At 38.1% G+C, this 18588-nt stretch overlaps 2 protein-coding genes across 3 annotated transcripts in view; both read left to right on the top strand.

The window, feature by feature from the left end:
* The window catches only part of LRRC28 (leucine rich repeat containing 28), a 185868-nt gene that overhangs the window by 121690 nt on the left and 45590 nt on the right, over positions 1–18588 (top strand). For both annotated transcript variants that reach the window (XM_082837704.1, XM_082837705.1), the window contains exons 6-7: positions 1141–1347; positions 15541–15643. In XM_082837704.1, coding sequence (XP_082693830.1) covers positions 1141–1347; positions 15541–15643 — 310 coding nt within the window. The remainder of the gene's footprint in view (positions 1–1140; positions 1348–15540; positions 15644–18588) is intronic.
* LOC309962400 (protein O-glucosyltransferase 1) lies at positions 1652–2754 on the top strand. The gene has a single exon (XM_082840235.1). The coding sequence runs from the start codon at positions 1751–1753 to the stop codon at positions 2702–2704; it is 954 nt and encodes a 317-aa protein (XP_082696361.1). The 5' UTR covers positions 1652–1750; the 3' UTR covers positions 2705–2754.

Below are 18588 nucleotides of genomic sequence, written 5' to 3'. Positions count from 1 at the left end.
GGCAGAAGATTTTCTCTCCAATAGAGAAGACATTGCTCATACTAATCCAAGTCCTGAACAAACTGGAATGTGCCCAGTGGGGTGCATTCAAGTTGGGAGGATCATGAGAAACCTTAACCTGAGAGGAACAGCTTGTTGAACAGGGTCAGGTTGGAGAAGTAAGAGGTGGCATTACAGTGGTCTTCAATACAGAAGTTCCGTGATACGAGCGAAGCAGACTTGTCCTGCGCAGTGCTCCCTGTAGAGCCTCGAGTGCAGTGTGCTGTCCTGGACAGAGTAATGTCCTTCCCCTAGAGACTGGTTAGCAGAACCTCCTCTGCTCTGAGTGCTTCCTGGTGGTTTTCCCTGAGAAGGACAGAATACCTTATAAAGAACTTCCCCCCTCTTTCAGAAGTGGTGATTTGGTGTATGCCATGTCTCACCATGGAATAGATTACAAATATATACAAATATATTACAAATATAGACACCAATAATGAAGGAATATTGGAGTAAATGGAAGGATTTCATTCAGGTGGGATTAAAGTAAATCTTCATAGGATTTTGGGTTTTAAAAGAGGAACCACATGGCTAGACAATATCTAAAAATATTACCTTACAATAATTTTATTATTATAATCTTAACTGTGGTGAAAATTTCAAAAGCCATCCTCATTCTTAGTCCAGAAATTTTCTACTTAGTTCACATGAACAAGGTGCACTTCCTGGGATACTATAATTTATGTTTTTAAGTCTCCTACTATCTACTTAGATAGAAGGTAAAAACCACAAAAGTAGCAAGAACCAGTTACCATGAAGTGACTGTAATTGTTCTTCTTTCACATTTGCAACAACTTTTGATTCATCGGGAAGCAGAAGCCATAGTAACAGACTTTTGGCTCAGATTCATCACTTTGTGTTTCTCCTTTCTCCAATGCCAGCACTTTTCCCTTTTTAAAAAAATTCTGGCAGACTAATTTAAAGACACCTACTTAAGTTGGATTATTTGCATACTGGACCTAAATCCTGCACTTCAGTATTAATGTCTATGGAAATATTTGCAGCTACTAATTTTATTTGGTTGAACTGTTACAGTGTTGATTCATTTTATTTAATTAATTCATTTAATCAGGATGCAATTTATCTTGATTTTGGTTGTAGAGGTTGGCGATTTGAAGGAGCTGCAGACACTAGACATTTCTACCAATCGTTTGCTAACTTTACCCGAGAGGCTTCACCTGTGCCTTTCTCTGCAGTACCTCACTGTGGACCGAAATCGTCTGTGGTGTGTGCCGCGTCATCTCTGCCAGCTGCCCAGCCTCAATGAGCTCTCCATGGCTGGAAACCGTCTTGCATTTTTGCCGCTTGGTAAGTAATCATGTTTATGTGGTAAAGCAAAACAACTAAAGAACAAGATGGAAAGTCTTTGTTTCCTTAACTAGGAAGGATTAGTTAGTTTTTTTCATTCTGCTTATCTTGAAGATGCTTCTCTAAATCCATTTTTGCAGTGAACAAAGCATCATTCCCAGTTTAAAAAGTTTATTTCTGTTAGGGATTTCATATTTTAAAAAACTTGTGCTCCGCTCGCGCTGCAGCCTGGACCCGGCAGTGGGAGGGCTGGCGATGGAGCGGTTCAAAATGGAAAGTATTTATTGACCAAATTAACAGGGCTTTGGAGATTTATGAATCATGTTCAAGTCAAAACTGCAGCTGCTACCATGGTGTCATAGAAGAGGATCTGACCCCTTTCCGAGGAGGTATCTCCAGGAAGATGATGGCGGAAGTAGTGAGACGGAAGCTAGGGACCCACTATCAGATCATTAAGAACAGATTATACCGAGAAAATGACTGCATGTTCCCCTCAAGGTGTAGTGGTGTTGAACACTTTATTTTGGAAGTTATTGGGCGCCTCCCTGACATGGAGATGGTGATCAATGTACGAGATTATCCTCAGGTTCCTAAATGGATGGAGCCTGCCATTCCAGTCTTCTCCTTCAGTAAGACGTCAGAGTACCATGATATCATGTATCCTGCTTGGACATTTTGGGAAGGAGGACCCGCTGTTTGGCCAATATATCCTACCGGTCTTGGACGGTGGGACCTCTTCAGAGAAGACCTGGTAAGGTCAGCAGCACAGTGGCCATGGAAAAAGAAAAATTCCACAGCATATTTCCGAGGATCAAGGACAAGTCCAGAACGAGATCCTCTCATTCTTCTATCTCGGAAAAGTCCAAAACTTGTTGATGCAGAATACACCAAAAACCAGGCCTGGAAATCTATGAAAGATACCTTGGGAAAGCCAGCTGCTAAGGATGTCCATCTTGTGGATCACTGCAAATACAAGTATCTGTTTAATTTTCGGGGTGTAGCTGCAAGTTTCCGGTTAAAACACCTCTTTCTGTGTGGTTCACTTGTTTTCCATGTTGGTGACGAGTGGCTGGAATTCTTCTATCCACAGTTGAAGCCATGGGTTCACTATATCCCAGTCAAAACAGATCTCTCCAATGTTCAGGAGCTGTTGCAGTTTGTAAAAGCAAATGATGATGTAGCTCAAGAAATTGCTGAAAGGGGAAGCCAGTTTATTCTGAACCACTTGCAGATGGATGACATCACCTGTTACTGGGAGAACCTGTTGACTGAATACTCTAAATTCCTGTCCTATAATGTAACAAGAAGGAAAGGCTATGATCAGATTATTCCCAAAATTTTGAAAACTGAACTCTAGTAGTCATCATTGAGCCATAGTCCTCTCTATGGCAGCAGATCTCAGACATCCTGTGGTGAGAAGCTCACTGTGTGACACCTATACCTTGGATACTGTTACCAAGCCAAATATCTGGTTTTCCTTATCATGCTGCACCAAGAGCAACTTTCGAGAAAGATCCAAAATATGTTTAATATAAATATGAAGCAGCTCAACACTTTGGCTGAATAAGGACCAGAAATCATGAGATGTGGGTTTTGAACCCGATTCTGCCTTTCATTTTCTTAGGACCAATCACAACTTGTGCCTCAGATCATCCACATGTGTATGTCCCTCACTTTGGAACTGACTGTGCCCATGGGATGATGCCCCTTGTCTCATTGTTTGGAGTAGAAAGTCAATCCTTTGGAACGAGTACAACTCATCACCACAGTTCTGCAGTTATTCTACACTTGATTTCTGTCGCTATATTTTAATGTAGAAAGTCCTTTAGGGTTTGTGAAAAATACTTGGGGATTATTTCCTAAAAGGTCAAGGAAGCAGTAGTGTGCCATGCCATGATGTAGGAGATCTCTTTTGTCAAAGCCTAAACTCTTTGGTACTCAGGAGATTTCTATAAAGCCACGTAGAAGGGGGCCAATTGCATAAGCAATTTTTGCAATTGGATTTCAAGTTCCCTTTATGTACCTTCACACCCTTCTTTATGTTCTCTTTCAAAAAGAAGAGATAAAAACCTCTTAATAAATTTAGGAGATGGTCCTTACTTTTTAGAGGAACTGTGCATAAAAAAAAAAAAAAACAACTTGTGCTAAAAGTTTGTTTAGAGACAAAATATATGAGATATGAGATGATTTACTCAGAGAAAGGAATTAAAATATATGTATTATATATGTATATTTTGTATATATAAAATTATAAAATTGACAAGAGGTATTGAGCAATATGAAAGAAGAGCTACTGTACAAATGTATCTGCTTACATGTTGACTTCTAGGTAAAAAAAATTTTATTGGGTATCCTAATGATTAGTATTGCCAGATAACCAGACTAGAAATTTTTAAAGACTTTTGAACTGCCTGCTGAGCTAGAAATGTCACCCTGGCTAATAAATAACATACTTTGCACTGTAGATCTCTGTAGCTGGCCCATTTTGATATATGTTAAAGAACATAGGCCTTTAATAAACAATATATTTATTTTTACAGAGAATTGAATTATTTTGTTAACTTGTAAGAAACAAAACTGCCATTTAAAAAAATTAAAATTTGAAGGCCCACAGAACCCTAAACTGTTAGAATAAGCATCATATAATCTTATTCATAAAAGCATTTTTTATGAGTAATTTATCTCTGAGGGCAATGAAGTGAATAATTTACTAGCCCCTAAAAGGAAATATTTTCTACCATAATACAGTATACATATTATTTTCAGTTAAAAACCTCTTTAAGAAAACTTGAAAATCCTGAGAGACATGAACATCAATTTGAGTAATAATAAATAATTATCCAATTTAAGAAGATTACTTTTCTATAAATATAATTAAATTCTATTTAGAAATTAAGAAAATAAAGTAAAACCATTTCAGAAGTAACCTACCTTTCTAAGAAATCAGAGTTTTTTTTCAAGTGAGAAAATTATTGAATATAAATTGATATTAGAAAATAAATATACCTGCTGCATAAACCACAGGTTGTAGAACAGTTATAGTGGACAAGCATCAAGTTACAAATCTAAAGATACAGGTTCTAGATTAGCTCCACCACTTTGTAGAGCATTACCTGGAGTAAATCACCAAAACCTCTCTGAGCTTCATTTTCCTTGTCTGTAAACCAGAAATAACAATGTTTATCCTGCTTACTTTAGAGTTATTTTCAAGTTGAATAAAATAGCTGTTTTTTTATCCACTCCAGCTGTGGTTCCTCATCCCCCTAGTCAATTGCTACTCATTCCTACCTGCTGTTTCACCAGTGACACAGTCGAGCATGTGCTGTGGTGGCAGTGGTGTTGAGAGAAGAGAGGGAAGCCATTCCAGTAGGCGGCTGACCACTGTTAACAGTTGGGTTGCCAAGGAGTGACATTGTGTGTCCTGCTGAGTGGTTACAGCAGCAGATGACCTGAGTGGCAGTGGCTAGTGCAAAGTGATAGAAATGGCTGTGGGGTAGAGGATAACTCGAGTTCACTACACTTTGCCTGGCTGCTTTCTGCTTTCAGTTATGTACTGGGGCATCTTCTCTATGCACTGTGGTGAATGCTGCTGTGGCTACAGAAGTGGGCATCCCTTCTTCAGCACTCAGTGTTCAGTGGTAAGGACAGCCTAACAAGTTAGTTTCTATCTCCAGGTTTCTTGTCACCCACAAAGCCTTGCCTCTGTGATAGAGGAGGTTTTCCTTTGTGAACTTGTTAATATGTTATCAAAGAGAGGCAAGAGGGGGCTTCCCTGGTGGCACAGTGGTTGAGAGACCGCCTGCCGATGCAGGGGACACGGGTTCGTGCCCCAGTCCGGGAAGATCCCACATGCCGCAGAGCGGCTAGACCCATGAGCCATGGCCGCTGAGCCTGCGTGTCCGGAGCCTGTGCTCCGCAACGGGAGAGGCCACAACAGTGAGAGGCCCGCGTACCGCAAAAAAAAGAGAGGCAAGAGGGTCTTCACTGAGTTCTGAGGAGGGTCCCTCCCAACATTCAAGGTCACCGTAACTCTCAAACCTGGGACCGTGTACAGCCCAAGATATGAAAGCAGCTTCCACACTCCCCTGGGTGCCATCTCAACTCACAAGGCTCACAGCCCTGACAGGACACAGGCCTGTGGGCAGGCTTTACTCTACTTTAGAAAGACATACAAGCAAGAGGATGGTGATGAAGATCATCCAGTGAGAAAGAAACAGGCTGCCTGAAGCAATGCTCTGCCCTGGTCTCAGAGAACAGCATGAGTAAAGGGCCAGGGGGCCGAGACAAGCACTGGTGGCCTTTCTATATTGTTGGGTTGGATGATCTTTGTAAAGAAATGGGTGGGACAACTAGAGAGCTACAGTATGAGGTTGCCCAAAGAGGGCTTCAGAAGAGCAGAGACAGCATAATCTATGAAGATGAGGAAATTGAAGCTGACAGAAATAACAATCTTCTCAGTCTCATTTTGGTTTTTGATTTTTGTTTTTGACACCATTGAAGGTGGATTTGGAAAGGGAATTCAATTAAGTCTTTAGGAAGAAAATAAGTCCATAGCTGTCCTTCCATGGAGTTTGTGTACTTGAAACCCTTTCCTTGAACTCCTTTCTGATACAGCAAAGCCATCTAATGCTAAGAACTATGCGGGACAGAGTCAAATGAAGCAGGCAGCTGCTGGCACTGCCTTTCCTCAGAGAACTGAACTGTTCCTGGAAACTTAGCATATAGGGATGCCTCTTTACAGTAGTTAGGAGATACGGTGTGTATACACATACACATAACTACAGTTTTCAAATAGAAGCCTCCTATGTTTAACCGTGATTCTAATGTAGAACTTGAGTGTTTATGAAATGGGTGCTTTAATATCACTGCCTGTGATTGGAGGTAGGAGTCTTATTTTGGGGAGCTACTCGCTGAATTCAGTTTCTTGCCAAAGAACTTTGACTTAGGAGAAAAGCAGTTTTTTATGGGGCTTTTTAAAGGAATGTCAGATTACAGCCTCTTCAAAAAGTGACTACAGAAGCTATAGTAAGGATGACTTAAATCACTTGTAATACTATCAAAATCATTAACACTCGTGGAGGGTGTTCTTTTTAAGAAGAAAAGTTGTATCAAGAAAGAAGGATGTTCCTGCTATAACTATACCATGACAGCTGAATGACAGATTAGTCTACACACAGAAACTCTGTTCCCACTGCTGTCGGTGAGGAGGTGGGGAAATTAATAACTTGAGCCTCATGCTATGAGACTTAATAGAGGCCTTGAAACATGAATATTTGTTGTTGATTCAATATAGCTCTGTTGACTAAATAGCTCATAAAAATCTGACTCACCTCTGGGCTTCTGAAAATTTAGGAAAATACAAAGAAAAGGGTTTTTTCCTGTAAGGCTTTTTTACTAGGTTTACTGGTTTCTCTTGCATAATTAATAAACCATTATTCAGTAATGTTTACAACTTATTTAATGTTGAATAATAGATACAAGTACTGTGAGGTTGCCCATGTACAGACTAACTATGGAAGAGCATTTTTTAGTGAGCCCCCAGGAAGTGCTGTGTCAGCTAAACTCAATGTCAGGAACTTCTGTAGTTTAAGAAAACAAAAGTTGCGCCCACGGTGGCAGGTGGAATTTTTGAGTGCTAATTTAGAAAACAGTGAATGAATTCTTAGCTAAGAACAAATGACATTGAGATTTACGGAGTATCCTGGTGTGTAAACTAACATGTAGTAAACCCCAAAGTTAGTGAGAAAACAGCTTCCTACCAGTGGATAATTATTTGTGTTTCTAAATCAGTCCCAGGGTTGTTCCTTGGACATTCTAGTAGTGAAGTATTTATTTTCTCAGGAGAAGTTATTCTGTGTGCCAAGGACGTGTGCTATGAGTGAAATGACAGCTCCTTTATTGCTGTGGGTTATACCCTATAACTTTGATAAGGATGTAAAACTGGCCCTTTATCACATAACAGGAGATCACTCCAATTTTTTGTAGTAGCTGTAGTCGTTTTTCCTTTGTAGGAGCTGGATACATTGTGTAGGGGGAAAAAAAAGTTTATTCCAAGTATTGGTGCAGTTTTATTTAGAAAGTAGCTTGTAGGCATTTTCAAACCCATGTTGAAATCTCTTCTTTTGTTGCAAATGGCATATAAAAGACACAAATTTTTAACTACACTTGTTTTTTCTATTACTTCTCATTCCTGCTTTCTTTGTATCTGCTTAGAAGGTCAGGAAAAGAATTGCTGTTTACTGTTTTTCAAGGAAATACTTAAGTCCACAAAGTGAAGCTATTAGAACTTCAACTCTAGGATGGAAACCAGATGGAAACCAATTAATAATTCCTTAATCTCAGACTTAGAGATGCATGTAAACTGTACTTTACTGAACCATGGAATGTATTTGATCTGCAGCTTGAAGAAGTACTGCCTTGAGGTCATTGTTTAATGGGAATAGTTTGCAAAGTTTGTAGCCTTAAATACGTTTCAGTGCTAAAATATTTCTTCTGGCTCAGACCAGAAGTCCCAGAGGTTGGAATCAGTCTTATTTTTGAGTCGAAGGTATCTTGGCTTTCCAAGGAGGGACCCAAACATGCCATTAAAATCGTGTTCTGTAGAGACTGTTGGGCAGGTCTCTAATCAAAGGCATAATGAAAAAGGAGAAAAGAAAGGCTTGAAAACAAGGTCCAAAAACTAGTAGTGGGAAGAAATGAGAGAGAAGTATTCTGTTAACTAAAGTTTATATGACCCTATTTCAGGAGCAAAGTTGTAACTCTGCAATGTATATTTGTTCAAGAAAATGGATGTGCAGTGCTCCTTTTTGAGCTCTATCTTTTTGCAAGTATTTATAAAAAAAATTTTTCATCCTGGTGCTGCTTACTCATCTGACTTTTTCCACTGTCTTAATGATCCCCTCTGCTTTATTTTTTTTATCATATCAGGCATTTACTCTTGCCTTAAGGTTTTCTTAGAGCATTAACAGGATTATTTAATATGGCTGACAGGATTATTTAACATGGCTTCTACAGTGTGGGCAGACATTGACTTTACTATGCTAATATATGAAGAGAAAAGTTCACCTAGAGTAGGTGAACTTTAAAAGGACAAATGTATATTTTTCTCAAAGTTTTGGAATAGGATTTTGGAGTAGGCAGTGATTAATATGAAAAAGTGAACCTGTTTTCCTCAGATATCAATTTTAAAAAAGAATTGCTGCTTATTCTTAAAAAGGTACAGATGTGAAACAAAAATAAGTAGTGTGAGGGCTAGATTCATGAGCGGAATCTTTGCTAGCGAGGTTATTGTTAATTTGGTTTTCTAAATAGTGGCAAGAATGTATGGTACAAGCAAAGTCTGGAAGACGTTGTCAGTTGACTTTAAAGCAAGAATCTGGAGTTTCTGTCAGTCTTAGTTTTCAGCCAAGTTCTTAAATTTGGGGAGAGGGAGGACAGGTCCCAGTCCAGCTGAGCAAGAGCTGAAGGTAAGATGCAGAGTGAAGATGTTTTGCTCTCCGCGCTGGCTGCCCTGGCCTAGAAGATGTGTTGCTGTAATGCCCAAGCCTGTGCGGGACAGTCAGCGTGAAGGCTCCTTCTCTAGGATCTTCTCTGAAGGAATTCTTGGTATTTCTTGCAACTGCAGCCCTAAATCTGTAAGTCAGACCTACCCCATCTTTTAACAGAAGCCAAGGGATATTTTGTTCATCATTTATCTCCTTGTCATTGTCTCCTGACGTCACACCTGGATGCTTGGGCATGCCCGTCCTCAGGTGCCTACTGCACCCATGCCGCCTGCTAAGGTAGTGTCACTTCCTACATTATGTGGGAGTGCCCTGCTTATATGGAAATGATCTGTTAAGGGAGGCTGCCTAACTAACGTCATGGTAAAGCAGGCAGGCATGCTTTTAAATTCCAGCTCTACCATTTAATAGCTGTATGATCTTGAGCTTAGAAAAGCTATTTAATTTGTCTAAGTCTCAGTAATGGGGTAATATTAATACCTACTTCATAGCACTTTTGTGAGAACTAAATAAGATTTAAAACACTTCTATCACTCATAAATACTACATAAGCACACAATCAATATAAACTTTTATTGTTTGACTAGACTGTAAGAAAGGGTTGAGACAGCTTATGTCTCATACCCTAAGCATCTAGCACAGTATCTTGCCCATTGCTTATAATAATTTCTTTATTACTTGACTGTGCAACACAAGTAGAGATGCTAATGCTTGAATATTTAAACCAACTGCAGAGGAAGCCTTCAGTCATTCAAATTCATTAAAATCAATTTATTTTAATTTAACAGTTGATGATCTACTGTGTGTAAAATATCTTATTAAATTCACTGTGAAATCTTATTTGGTAAAAGTTGAATATATCAGGGAGACGCAAGAGGGAAGAGATATGGGGACATATGTATATGTATAACTGATTCACTTTGTTATAAACCAGAAACTAACACACCATTGTAAAGCAATTATACTCCAATAAAGATATTAAAACAAAAAGTTGAATAGATCAGAAAGAATATGATTATGTAAAAGATTTAATGGAGTGTGTGTGTGTGTGTGTGTGTGTGTGTGTGTATTTAGAGAAACTAGCACTTTAAAAAATTCATTATTCTGAATAAGTAGTCAAAAAGTTCTCTTTGTCAAACGCATCATGTAGGTAATTTAATTAGTTTTAAAGATAATTTTGGAATACACTGTAAATTACTCTGAATTCATTGTGAAGAAACCCAGTTTTTATAGTAATTAAAAATGTAATTGTGACTAATAATCTGTCTGATTTATTGAACCACAATAATTGGAATTACATTGATAGAGCATTCCAAACAACCTGTTTTGATGTATTGCTTTCATGTGTGGTTTCTATTACCCCATCATTTTGTTGAAGAGAATACATCATTCACCTTTTGATAAAATAAATGAGTTTCATGCTGGTTAGTGTGCAGTAAACAGATCCTATTTGGTCTGGCGCATGCTGTCATTCTATGCTTGCTTTTACAGTTACAGTTAAAAGAGCAACAGCCTCAACACACAAGAGGTTTTTGTTCCATCTTCAGCCATGTGGACTGCATATGCCGGGGCCTTGAAGTTTAAGGAGGGAGAGAGAATTGGAGTTTATGCAGGACTATTAGCTTTTGCTAATTTTTAAGTAACAATACTTTGATCTATGAGTCTGGAAGAAAAAAAAGGGAAACATTTTAGACACAGTACACCACTTTAAAAAGCCACATGAAAAAGTTCTTTGTTGCTTTAGCATCTTTGCAGATGGACAACTTCCTTGCTTTACATAGTTCACATACTTAGCAATTTTTGCACAGGAACTTAAAAAAATATTACTGCATGATATATTTATTGAACACTATTGGTCCATTGAAATTAAGAGAAGGAAAAAACAAACCAGTTTATTAGCTAGTAGATTAACGGTCTCTTCCAAAGTTAATTATTGAGTGAGGATTTTCTTTTTTAAGAATAGAAGAAATAGCTCAAAGCTTTTTCATGCAGAAGGTACTTATATTTCAGCCTCATTATGATTAAAAATGCCATTCCTTTGTGCTTGGGGTTTTGCCAGCTGACGGCTTTTTGGCAAGAGCACACTCTCACAGCCGTGCCTGTGTAGCCTGTGACCTTGCTGGGTGTTTAGTTGTCTTAGCCTTGCCAGCAGGCTGTGCTGTGTCAGCTAAAGCAAGGGTTGCCTGGTTCTCTTTAGAATCATACACTCTGTTTTGTGATCTTCACTTTATATTCAGGAGAGAGAGATAAAAGACTAAGATGTATTGAGTACCACTCTTATGCAAGGGACCAAGCTTGACATTATATACATTGTTGAATCTTTATAACAAGCTCATGACATAGGTATTATTATCTTCATTTCACAGAGGAGTAACAGGCTTGGAGCATTTGAATTGGAAAGCCAGGTTTCAGAGGTCTGACTCCAAAGCCCACTACATCTTGTAATTTCAGTACTGCTTTTTCTTACTCTATTTGAGATTGTGTTATTTGCAAAGTTTAAATGTTTGTATTAAATACTCTTGTCTGTGTGATAATATACTGGCTAATGTATAATAGATTTGAACACAGCTGATTTGTGTTTTCTTTCAGCTTCAGTAGAAAGTAGTTCATTCCATTATGGGCATGTATAAAAAATTATATTCCCCACACAAATTGGTCAGGAGGTATAAACAGAAATCTTTGGAATATTGAAAACCTGAGATAAGGTCTAAACCAAATAGCATTTTAAAATCATCAACTCTTCATTTTTTTCCTATAAAACTAGGATAGGAAAGAGGACTAAACCATATAAGAAGTAGCAAGTGCCAAATTTTATTTAACTTTGTATTATGATCTTTGCATGTAGCCTCATTTAATTTGGACAAGCTCTTTTGTGTATATTAGAGGAGAGAGGTGTTTCCTCTGTCATGTCCCATTTTGTGTCCTTGGCTCAGGGAGATGAATTACTGTCTCTAGAGGCTGTTGCCTCCAACTCTTTTCTGTGCAGTTAAAGTATAGAAAAGAGTACCTTTTGCTGCATGCCAAAGAGAATTCTCTCTTAATTGGCCTTCTACTGTAGGCCACACTTCCAAATGTGTCACTAATAATGAGAATAATAATAACTGCCATATACTGGAGAAGGCTGTATGCCAAGAATTCTGCTTGATAATTTATGAACTTTGTTAGTAGTTTTCACTAAAATTAAGGGACAGCATTATTTTTCTCTTTATACAGATGAGGAAACTAAGGACACACATTTAGTAAATAGAAGAATGAAGATTCAGACCCAAGTTCTCTGACTCTGAGAGTGTGTTCCTGCTCCATTAATTAGTATCCTATATTCCTTACCACTGCATAAACTCAAGTAAAGAATCTTTCCCTGAAACCCCTGTAGGCTCTGACAGTCATATCTGAGACCAGAGCTCATTTATATTTTATCAGTGTAGTTTCAATTTTTTAAAAATTCCAAACTTTTCTATATGCCTTTAAAGTCTGCAGACTTCTATATGTGATGAAAGGATTTGTATACAGTCAGAGAAGTAGTGAAAAAATATAAAATAGGAATTTTTAATGTAATTTTGAGGTCTCTTTCATTGCAAGTAGATTCTGATATTTCTATGTATATTTTTTCCATCTATGTTTTATAAATTTGTAGCCTTTTATACCAGTAGAGAAGTTTATACATGTTTACTAAAGTAGCAATACATATTATTGTGGTAATTATGTATTCTTATGCTTAAAAAAACATACTGTATAGTGATTTAAATTTTACAGATTACTTTCACATTCGGTTTTAACAACTTGGTAAAGTTGAGGGGTTAGGCACTATTATGCCATTTTAACATATGTGCAAACTGAGGCTCTGATCACATGGCTAATAAGTGAAAGAACAGACACATAAGATATGAACAGACAATTCACAAAAAAGAAACTATGTAAAAATGGCCCTCAGACACATTGAAAAATGTTCACACTGGTAATTAGAGAAATACAAATTCATAATGACAGAAATTTTTAAATAAGACAACATGTTTTAAAACTTGGTGAAACTGTGGGAAAACCAATGCTCTCATACATTGATGAAGGGAATGCAAATTGGTGTAACTCCTCTGGAGGGAAATACCAAAGAATCTACACATCTACACATGTATTTACCTTTTGACCTAACAAGTCCACTCCTAGGAATCTATGATGAAGGTATACTTCCAACAATATAGTTGTATATGTATACATGAGTTAGTATACTTACATATGTTTTGTAGATCTTTCTACTTAGGGATCCTAGAAGCAATGTCATTCCCATAGTAATGAGCACACCTAGCACTCAGATCTTGGTTTCTAAACACCATACCCTATTAAAAGGAATTAAGGCTCCTTGGAGAAGTAATTGATTTCAGGGCTATAGCAGGGAAAATACAAGCTGAGCTGGGACTGTCTTGTGGTGCCAGAAAGTATGATGATACTCAAAAAAGGATGAAAACTTGTTGAAAGAACATAAGGACCAATTTTAAGTGTTCCTAATTGCCAAAACTGAAACATTTTAACCACCACAATGAACAATAATGGTATTGGGTTTTTAGTCCTTACAATAAAATAAATATCCATGAATCCATACTGTTATAAAAATCAAATAAATGGGGGAGAAGGGATGGCTCTTCCTTACAGAAGAATTCCAGTTAATAAATGTAGACAGAAAGATGGTAATCGAAAATCACCACTAAATGAATACCGTGTAATAATTGTTGCAAACAAGACCCATTGATGAATGCTAAAATTAATGGGCAAAACTTTGAGAAGGAACAGGATATTTACATAGTCTTGGGGCTGTAGTAATCTGAAGACTTGACCTGGGGCTTGGGGGAGCTGCTTCCAAGGTGGTTTACTCACATGGCTGTTGGCTGGCAGTCTCATTTCCTCTGCTGGAGGGCCCTCATGACAAAGGAGTTGTCTTCCTGAACAAGCGATCCAAGGGAGAGAGCAAAGAGGAAGCCACAATGCCTTTTGTGACTTACTCTGAAATCACAAAATCACACAGCAGTTCTGCTTATTGTGTTTGTTAGATATATTACAACCACCACACTGGGAAAGGGCATCTCTAGCTAGTAGGCCAGTAATTTTTTTTTCTCCCTAAGAGTTGCCACTTCCCAGTGCTTTTGTTGCCTGTTCCCAGTGCTGCCAATTTTGGTTCCTCTTTTTGTAACTTGCCCCAGTGCTATTCCTGGGCAAGAATACTGTGATAGGACTTGTAGTGGAAAAGAGGAGGTAATGTTCACCTTTTCCTACCCATTTCCATGGCAAACCCTTCCTTACCTCAATCTTATATTATCCCCCTCTCACTTAATGTAACAAATTATCCAGAACCCATCTGTGAAACACAGACTTTATACAAGCCTCTTAATAGCTGTGATATTATGTTACAGTTATCATTTTTCATGTCCGTCCTCAATATATTCATATCTGAATCCCCAAGGCCTACCATAGTGCCTAAAAGGTCCTTAATGGGTGAATGGGTTTTGTTTTGAAATATAAATATGCTTAAGAACCACCTAATTTAGCTTTCTGGGCCTTTGTCTTTCCTAACTGTAGAAGGACAGGGGAAAAAGAGAGCTCCTTCAGCCTATTTCCTATTTTCACAAGCAGAATTATAGTTTGAAACTTTTCAGAGATTGAAAACTTTTCAAAGATTATGTTCTTACTTCAGGAGGCAGAGGGTTGGCAAGGCTACTGAGGATTCTGTTCTGTGCCTCTGTAACGATGAAGACAAATAGCTCTACGCTGTGAGTGATAGGAGTGGAAAGGAAAGCTGGTCGAACAATCTTGGGCACACAGTAGACAGGAAGGGATGACCTCGGCACTTGGAAGTGTCTCTGCTGCCTGTGATGGCCAGAGATCACCTTCAGTACTTTGTGCTTTGTTTCCTCACTGAATCCTCCTCCAGTCTTTGCTCCCCCCTTGTCTGGCTACTTCTGCGAAACTTCTGGATTCTCCCTCTTTCTGGCATACTTGTTCCTATTGCAGATTCTTCTCTTTGGGCTTCCTTTCTCACCTCTTCCCATTCCTGGTACAAACCAATTCCTGTCCCAGCTTCCTGGCCTGCAGGTCTTGTCCATCCGTCTGTACCTCACACCTCACTGAGGACTGGGATTTGGGGTTCCCTTTGCTTCTTCCTGCCCCTGCAGCCATGGGCAGTTCCATCCATTCTTAGATCCACCTGGCTCCTGAGGTCCAGCCCAGCCAGGGTCAGATTGATCCCTAGCCCTCCTTTACCCCTCCTCCCATCTTTCTGCCCAGGGGAGGTGAGACACAGTAGGCTGACCTGCCAACTTAGTTTGTGTAACACTTTTTCCTATGGAGAAAAATGAAACTAAATAAACGACCTATAACAAACTTAATAAATAAATAGAAATTGTTTATTAAAAGTCATAGAATTTTTATGTGGGAAGGAAATCTAATAATATTCCATTCCCAGTACTCATTTTACAGCTTAAATGCTCAAGGTTCAGGTGGGTTGAGTAATTTTTCAATAGTCATGTTTTCTGATGTAGAATCTCATATTACAGCTGACATAATTTCACACCTAGTTAAATCTGCAACACTTTTTTTCTTCCAGAGTAGAAATTTGAATTATTCTAATATTATGTATTAAATTTTATGTTTCACATTATATTGGTGTATATTTATAGGAATTATAGCACTTTTCTTTCTAATCCAGATTTAGGTCGATCTCGAGAACTACAATATGTGTACGTGGATAACAACATTCATCTGAAAGGCTTGCCGTCCTATCTGTACAACAAAGTCATCGGGTGCAGTGGGTAAGGCTGATTTCACATTTTATACTATCACTCACCTCCTTTGCTAGCTTTGTTTCTACTTCAGTATTTAGTCCTGATAAAACTCAAAAATAGATGAACTACTTTTGATAATCCTGTTCAGTTTTGTTTTGGGGCTTAATATGTTAAACCAAATACCCTTAAAAGTAAAGAATATTGAGCAAGCAATTTAGAGTATTGTACTTCAAGTTTAGTTAGTAAGCTGTAAATTTGGTCAGTAAGTTGTTTGTTATTTTCCAGTCAAAAGAAAAATTAATCTATGCATACCATTATAAGCTCAATAGTATCAGTCACAGAAACTGGAGGAATCTGCATTAACGTAAAAGGTTTTCTTTCTCTGCACTCCATTGCAGTGACAATTTTACTACATTAGTATCTAGGACTATACCAATTGAAAATATTTAGAGCTCAACATTTGAAATAGTCCCTCAAAACAAATCATGATTCTAGCAACCAAAACGTATGTTTCAGTTAATAAGAAACGATAGGCTTTTATTTTCAGAGCAGCAATGATCTTTCATTCTCAGTTAGGCTTTTAGAAAGATGGCTTCAGCTTCTCCTTCTATAGCAGTGAGAAAGAACCAACCCTAAGGTGGTTCCCAGAGTGGCGTGGGCTTAACACCGGACAACTCAACTGCCAGAACCTGCTTTTGACTGGCCTCACTTAAGCAGCCAAAGGATACTTGGAACACCTTTGAGGGTACTTAGCCAGCATGTTGACTCTCTCCTTATAATTTCAAACATCCTGCATAACGTGGCTCATACTGTATGTAGTTCTGGCAAGGAAAGGGATGCCAATAAACTTGTGTGTAGCGACAGCCATTCCCCTGCTGGCATGGCTCCGGGGGATGGGCATTGAGCAGTGATTGCTCCAGAGAGGGTAATCCTAGTGGCCTTCCCCTAAGAAAAATTATACAGTTGTTATCTTGGGAGAGCCCTAGATGAATTCAGTGCCTGTATAGGCTGATGAAATACAAGCCCAGAGACATATTCCAGAACCTTCTATGAAGCATAGAAAATAGAATATGTAATGGAGTTTTTAGCTCATTGATTTTTCTACAGCTGATCATGTGACAGCTACGATCCTACTCACTCGTTAATCATAATGAGTTTGTAAAAGATCTATAATATAGCCTAATTTTTCCAAGTGGTGAGTGAAATACCCTCAATCACCAAGATACACAGAATGATGCAAGTAGGCTCCAAAGCTGAAGGCAATTTTCTTGCACCAAAGCCTTCAGAGACTGTACTGAAATATGATTTAAATCTCTACCACAATTAAAGAATAGCTCTTACTTGAGGTAAAGAGCCTTCTTCTTTGGTGTTTAGACATGGATATTACTGACTGCCAGAAAGTTCTATTTGTGCAGAGTAGAGAGATAGTATATTTTATTTTATTTATTTCATTTTTGGCCGAGCCGTGCAGCTTGTGGGATCTTAGTTCCCTGACCAGGGATCGAACCTGGGCCCACGACAATGAAAGCACCAAGTCCCTACCACTAGACCACCAGGGAATTCCCTTTTTTTTTTTGATATATTTTAATTGTTGACTTGGTATCTGGTAGCAGAGGTAGTGAATTTTATGAGAGTTCCAAATCTTTGAGAAAACAGTAAGGCAGAATATGCAAATTACTAGCAGATAGTCTACATTTTTTATTATCATTAGCATCTTCCTTTGGTAGTAGTAATAAGAAGATAAATAAAATTTTTAAAAAGACAGTTATCAAACAATCAGTTTTCTGATATTAATAGATTTTGGAGTGTTGGCAGTCCCACATACAAATAAACAGTGATCCAAAAGGTATTTTTAATCTGTTGGTTTAACTCAGAATGCATCTCTTATAGAAGCAGTTCTGGTGGTTATACTCCTAGACAGCTCATTAAAAGGTCATTTAACCCATTTTGCACCCCCCAAATTATACTTACTTATAAAATATTTCTGTGGCAAAAATGTATTCAGAATTCTAATACATGTGACTATTGAAGTCTTGGCAACAGAATTTAGGGGCTCCCCTTCTTTTATCTCTTTTATCTGTTGTATATGTGCAAAGGGACTCTCCCATTCCAAGTCAAAGTGGGGGTGCTTTGGGAAAAGGAGGGGCAAGGTCTAGAACAGGGTTCTAAGGTAAATCTTATATAAAGAGCATAAGGGTATTTGAGGCCTAGAAAGTGTACCTTTTGATTCTGAACAAGGATCTTGGTTCGGTTGTTTATTCAGTGCGTATTTATTGAGCAACTACTCTGTTTGGTCACTGTCTAGACAAAGGACATACAATGTAGGAGCCAAACAATTCAAGTACCTGCCTTCCTGGACCTCATAATCTAGCTAGGGATCCAAGTGAACAGTCAATAATTAAACAAACTCAGTGCTAATTCTCTCCAAGGAGATGATACTTAAGCTGAGTATAGAAGGATCAGCACACTTGGTTCTCCACCACCATCACATGTTCTTTCTAGCCCAGAGGTAGGTCTGGAATAAAGAACACATCAGCTCCTGCTGTACTGTGCTTTCTCTGAAAGAATTGTATTACCCTTCTCTGATTAACAGTCTAAGAAAATTAGAGCAAAATGAATACAGCTTTAGGGACCTGTGGCATGATATAAAAATGTCTGACGTATATATATATAATTCACATCTCAGAAGGAAAATAGAGAACCAGGTATAAGGCATATAAAAAGGTATAAAAATAGCTAATAACAAATGTTGCAGTTTCAAGAAATCTCAGAAGTCTCACAAAATTATCTTTGATATTCATAGAAATGTGAATAAAGTTAGCTCCTCCTTATTCTATGTTCATTTATTTGTCAAGTAATTATTGAACTTTAGCAAGTCAGCACTGTGCTAATAATTGTAGAAAAGATAATTTAGATGTTTATCCTAATATATAAAAATAACTGTAATACAAAAAATAAATACCCTAAGAGAA

The sequence above is a fragment of the Leucopleurus acutus genome (assembly GCF_964270905.1).
Source record: "Leucopleurus acutus genome assembly, chromosome: 1".
Classification (NCBI taxonomy): domain Eukaryota; kingdom Metazoa; phylum Chordata; class Mammalia; order Artiodactyla; family Delphinidae; genus Leucopleurus; species Leucopleurus acutus.
This window is presented reverse-complemented; position numbering and strand designations above follow the sequence as displayed.

Bases quoted from the DNA above. Each gene is read 5' to 3' on its own strand.
- LOC309962400 (XM_082840235.1), top strand. From the start codon at position 1,751: ATGATGGCGGAAGTAGTGAGACGGAAGCTAGGGACCCACTATCAGATC.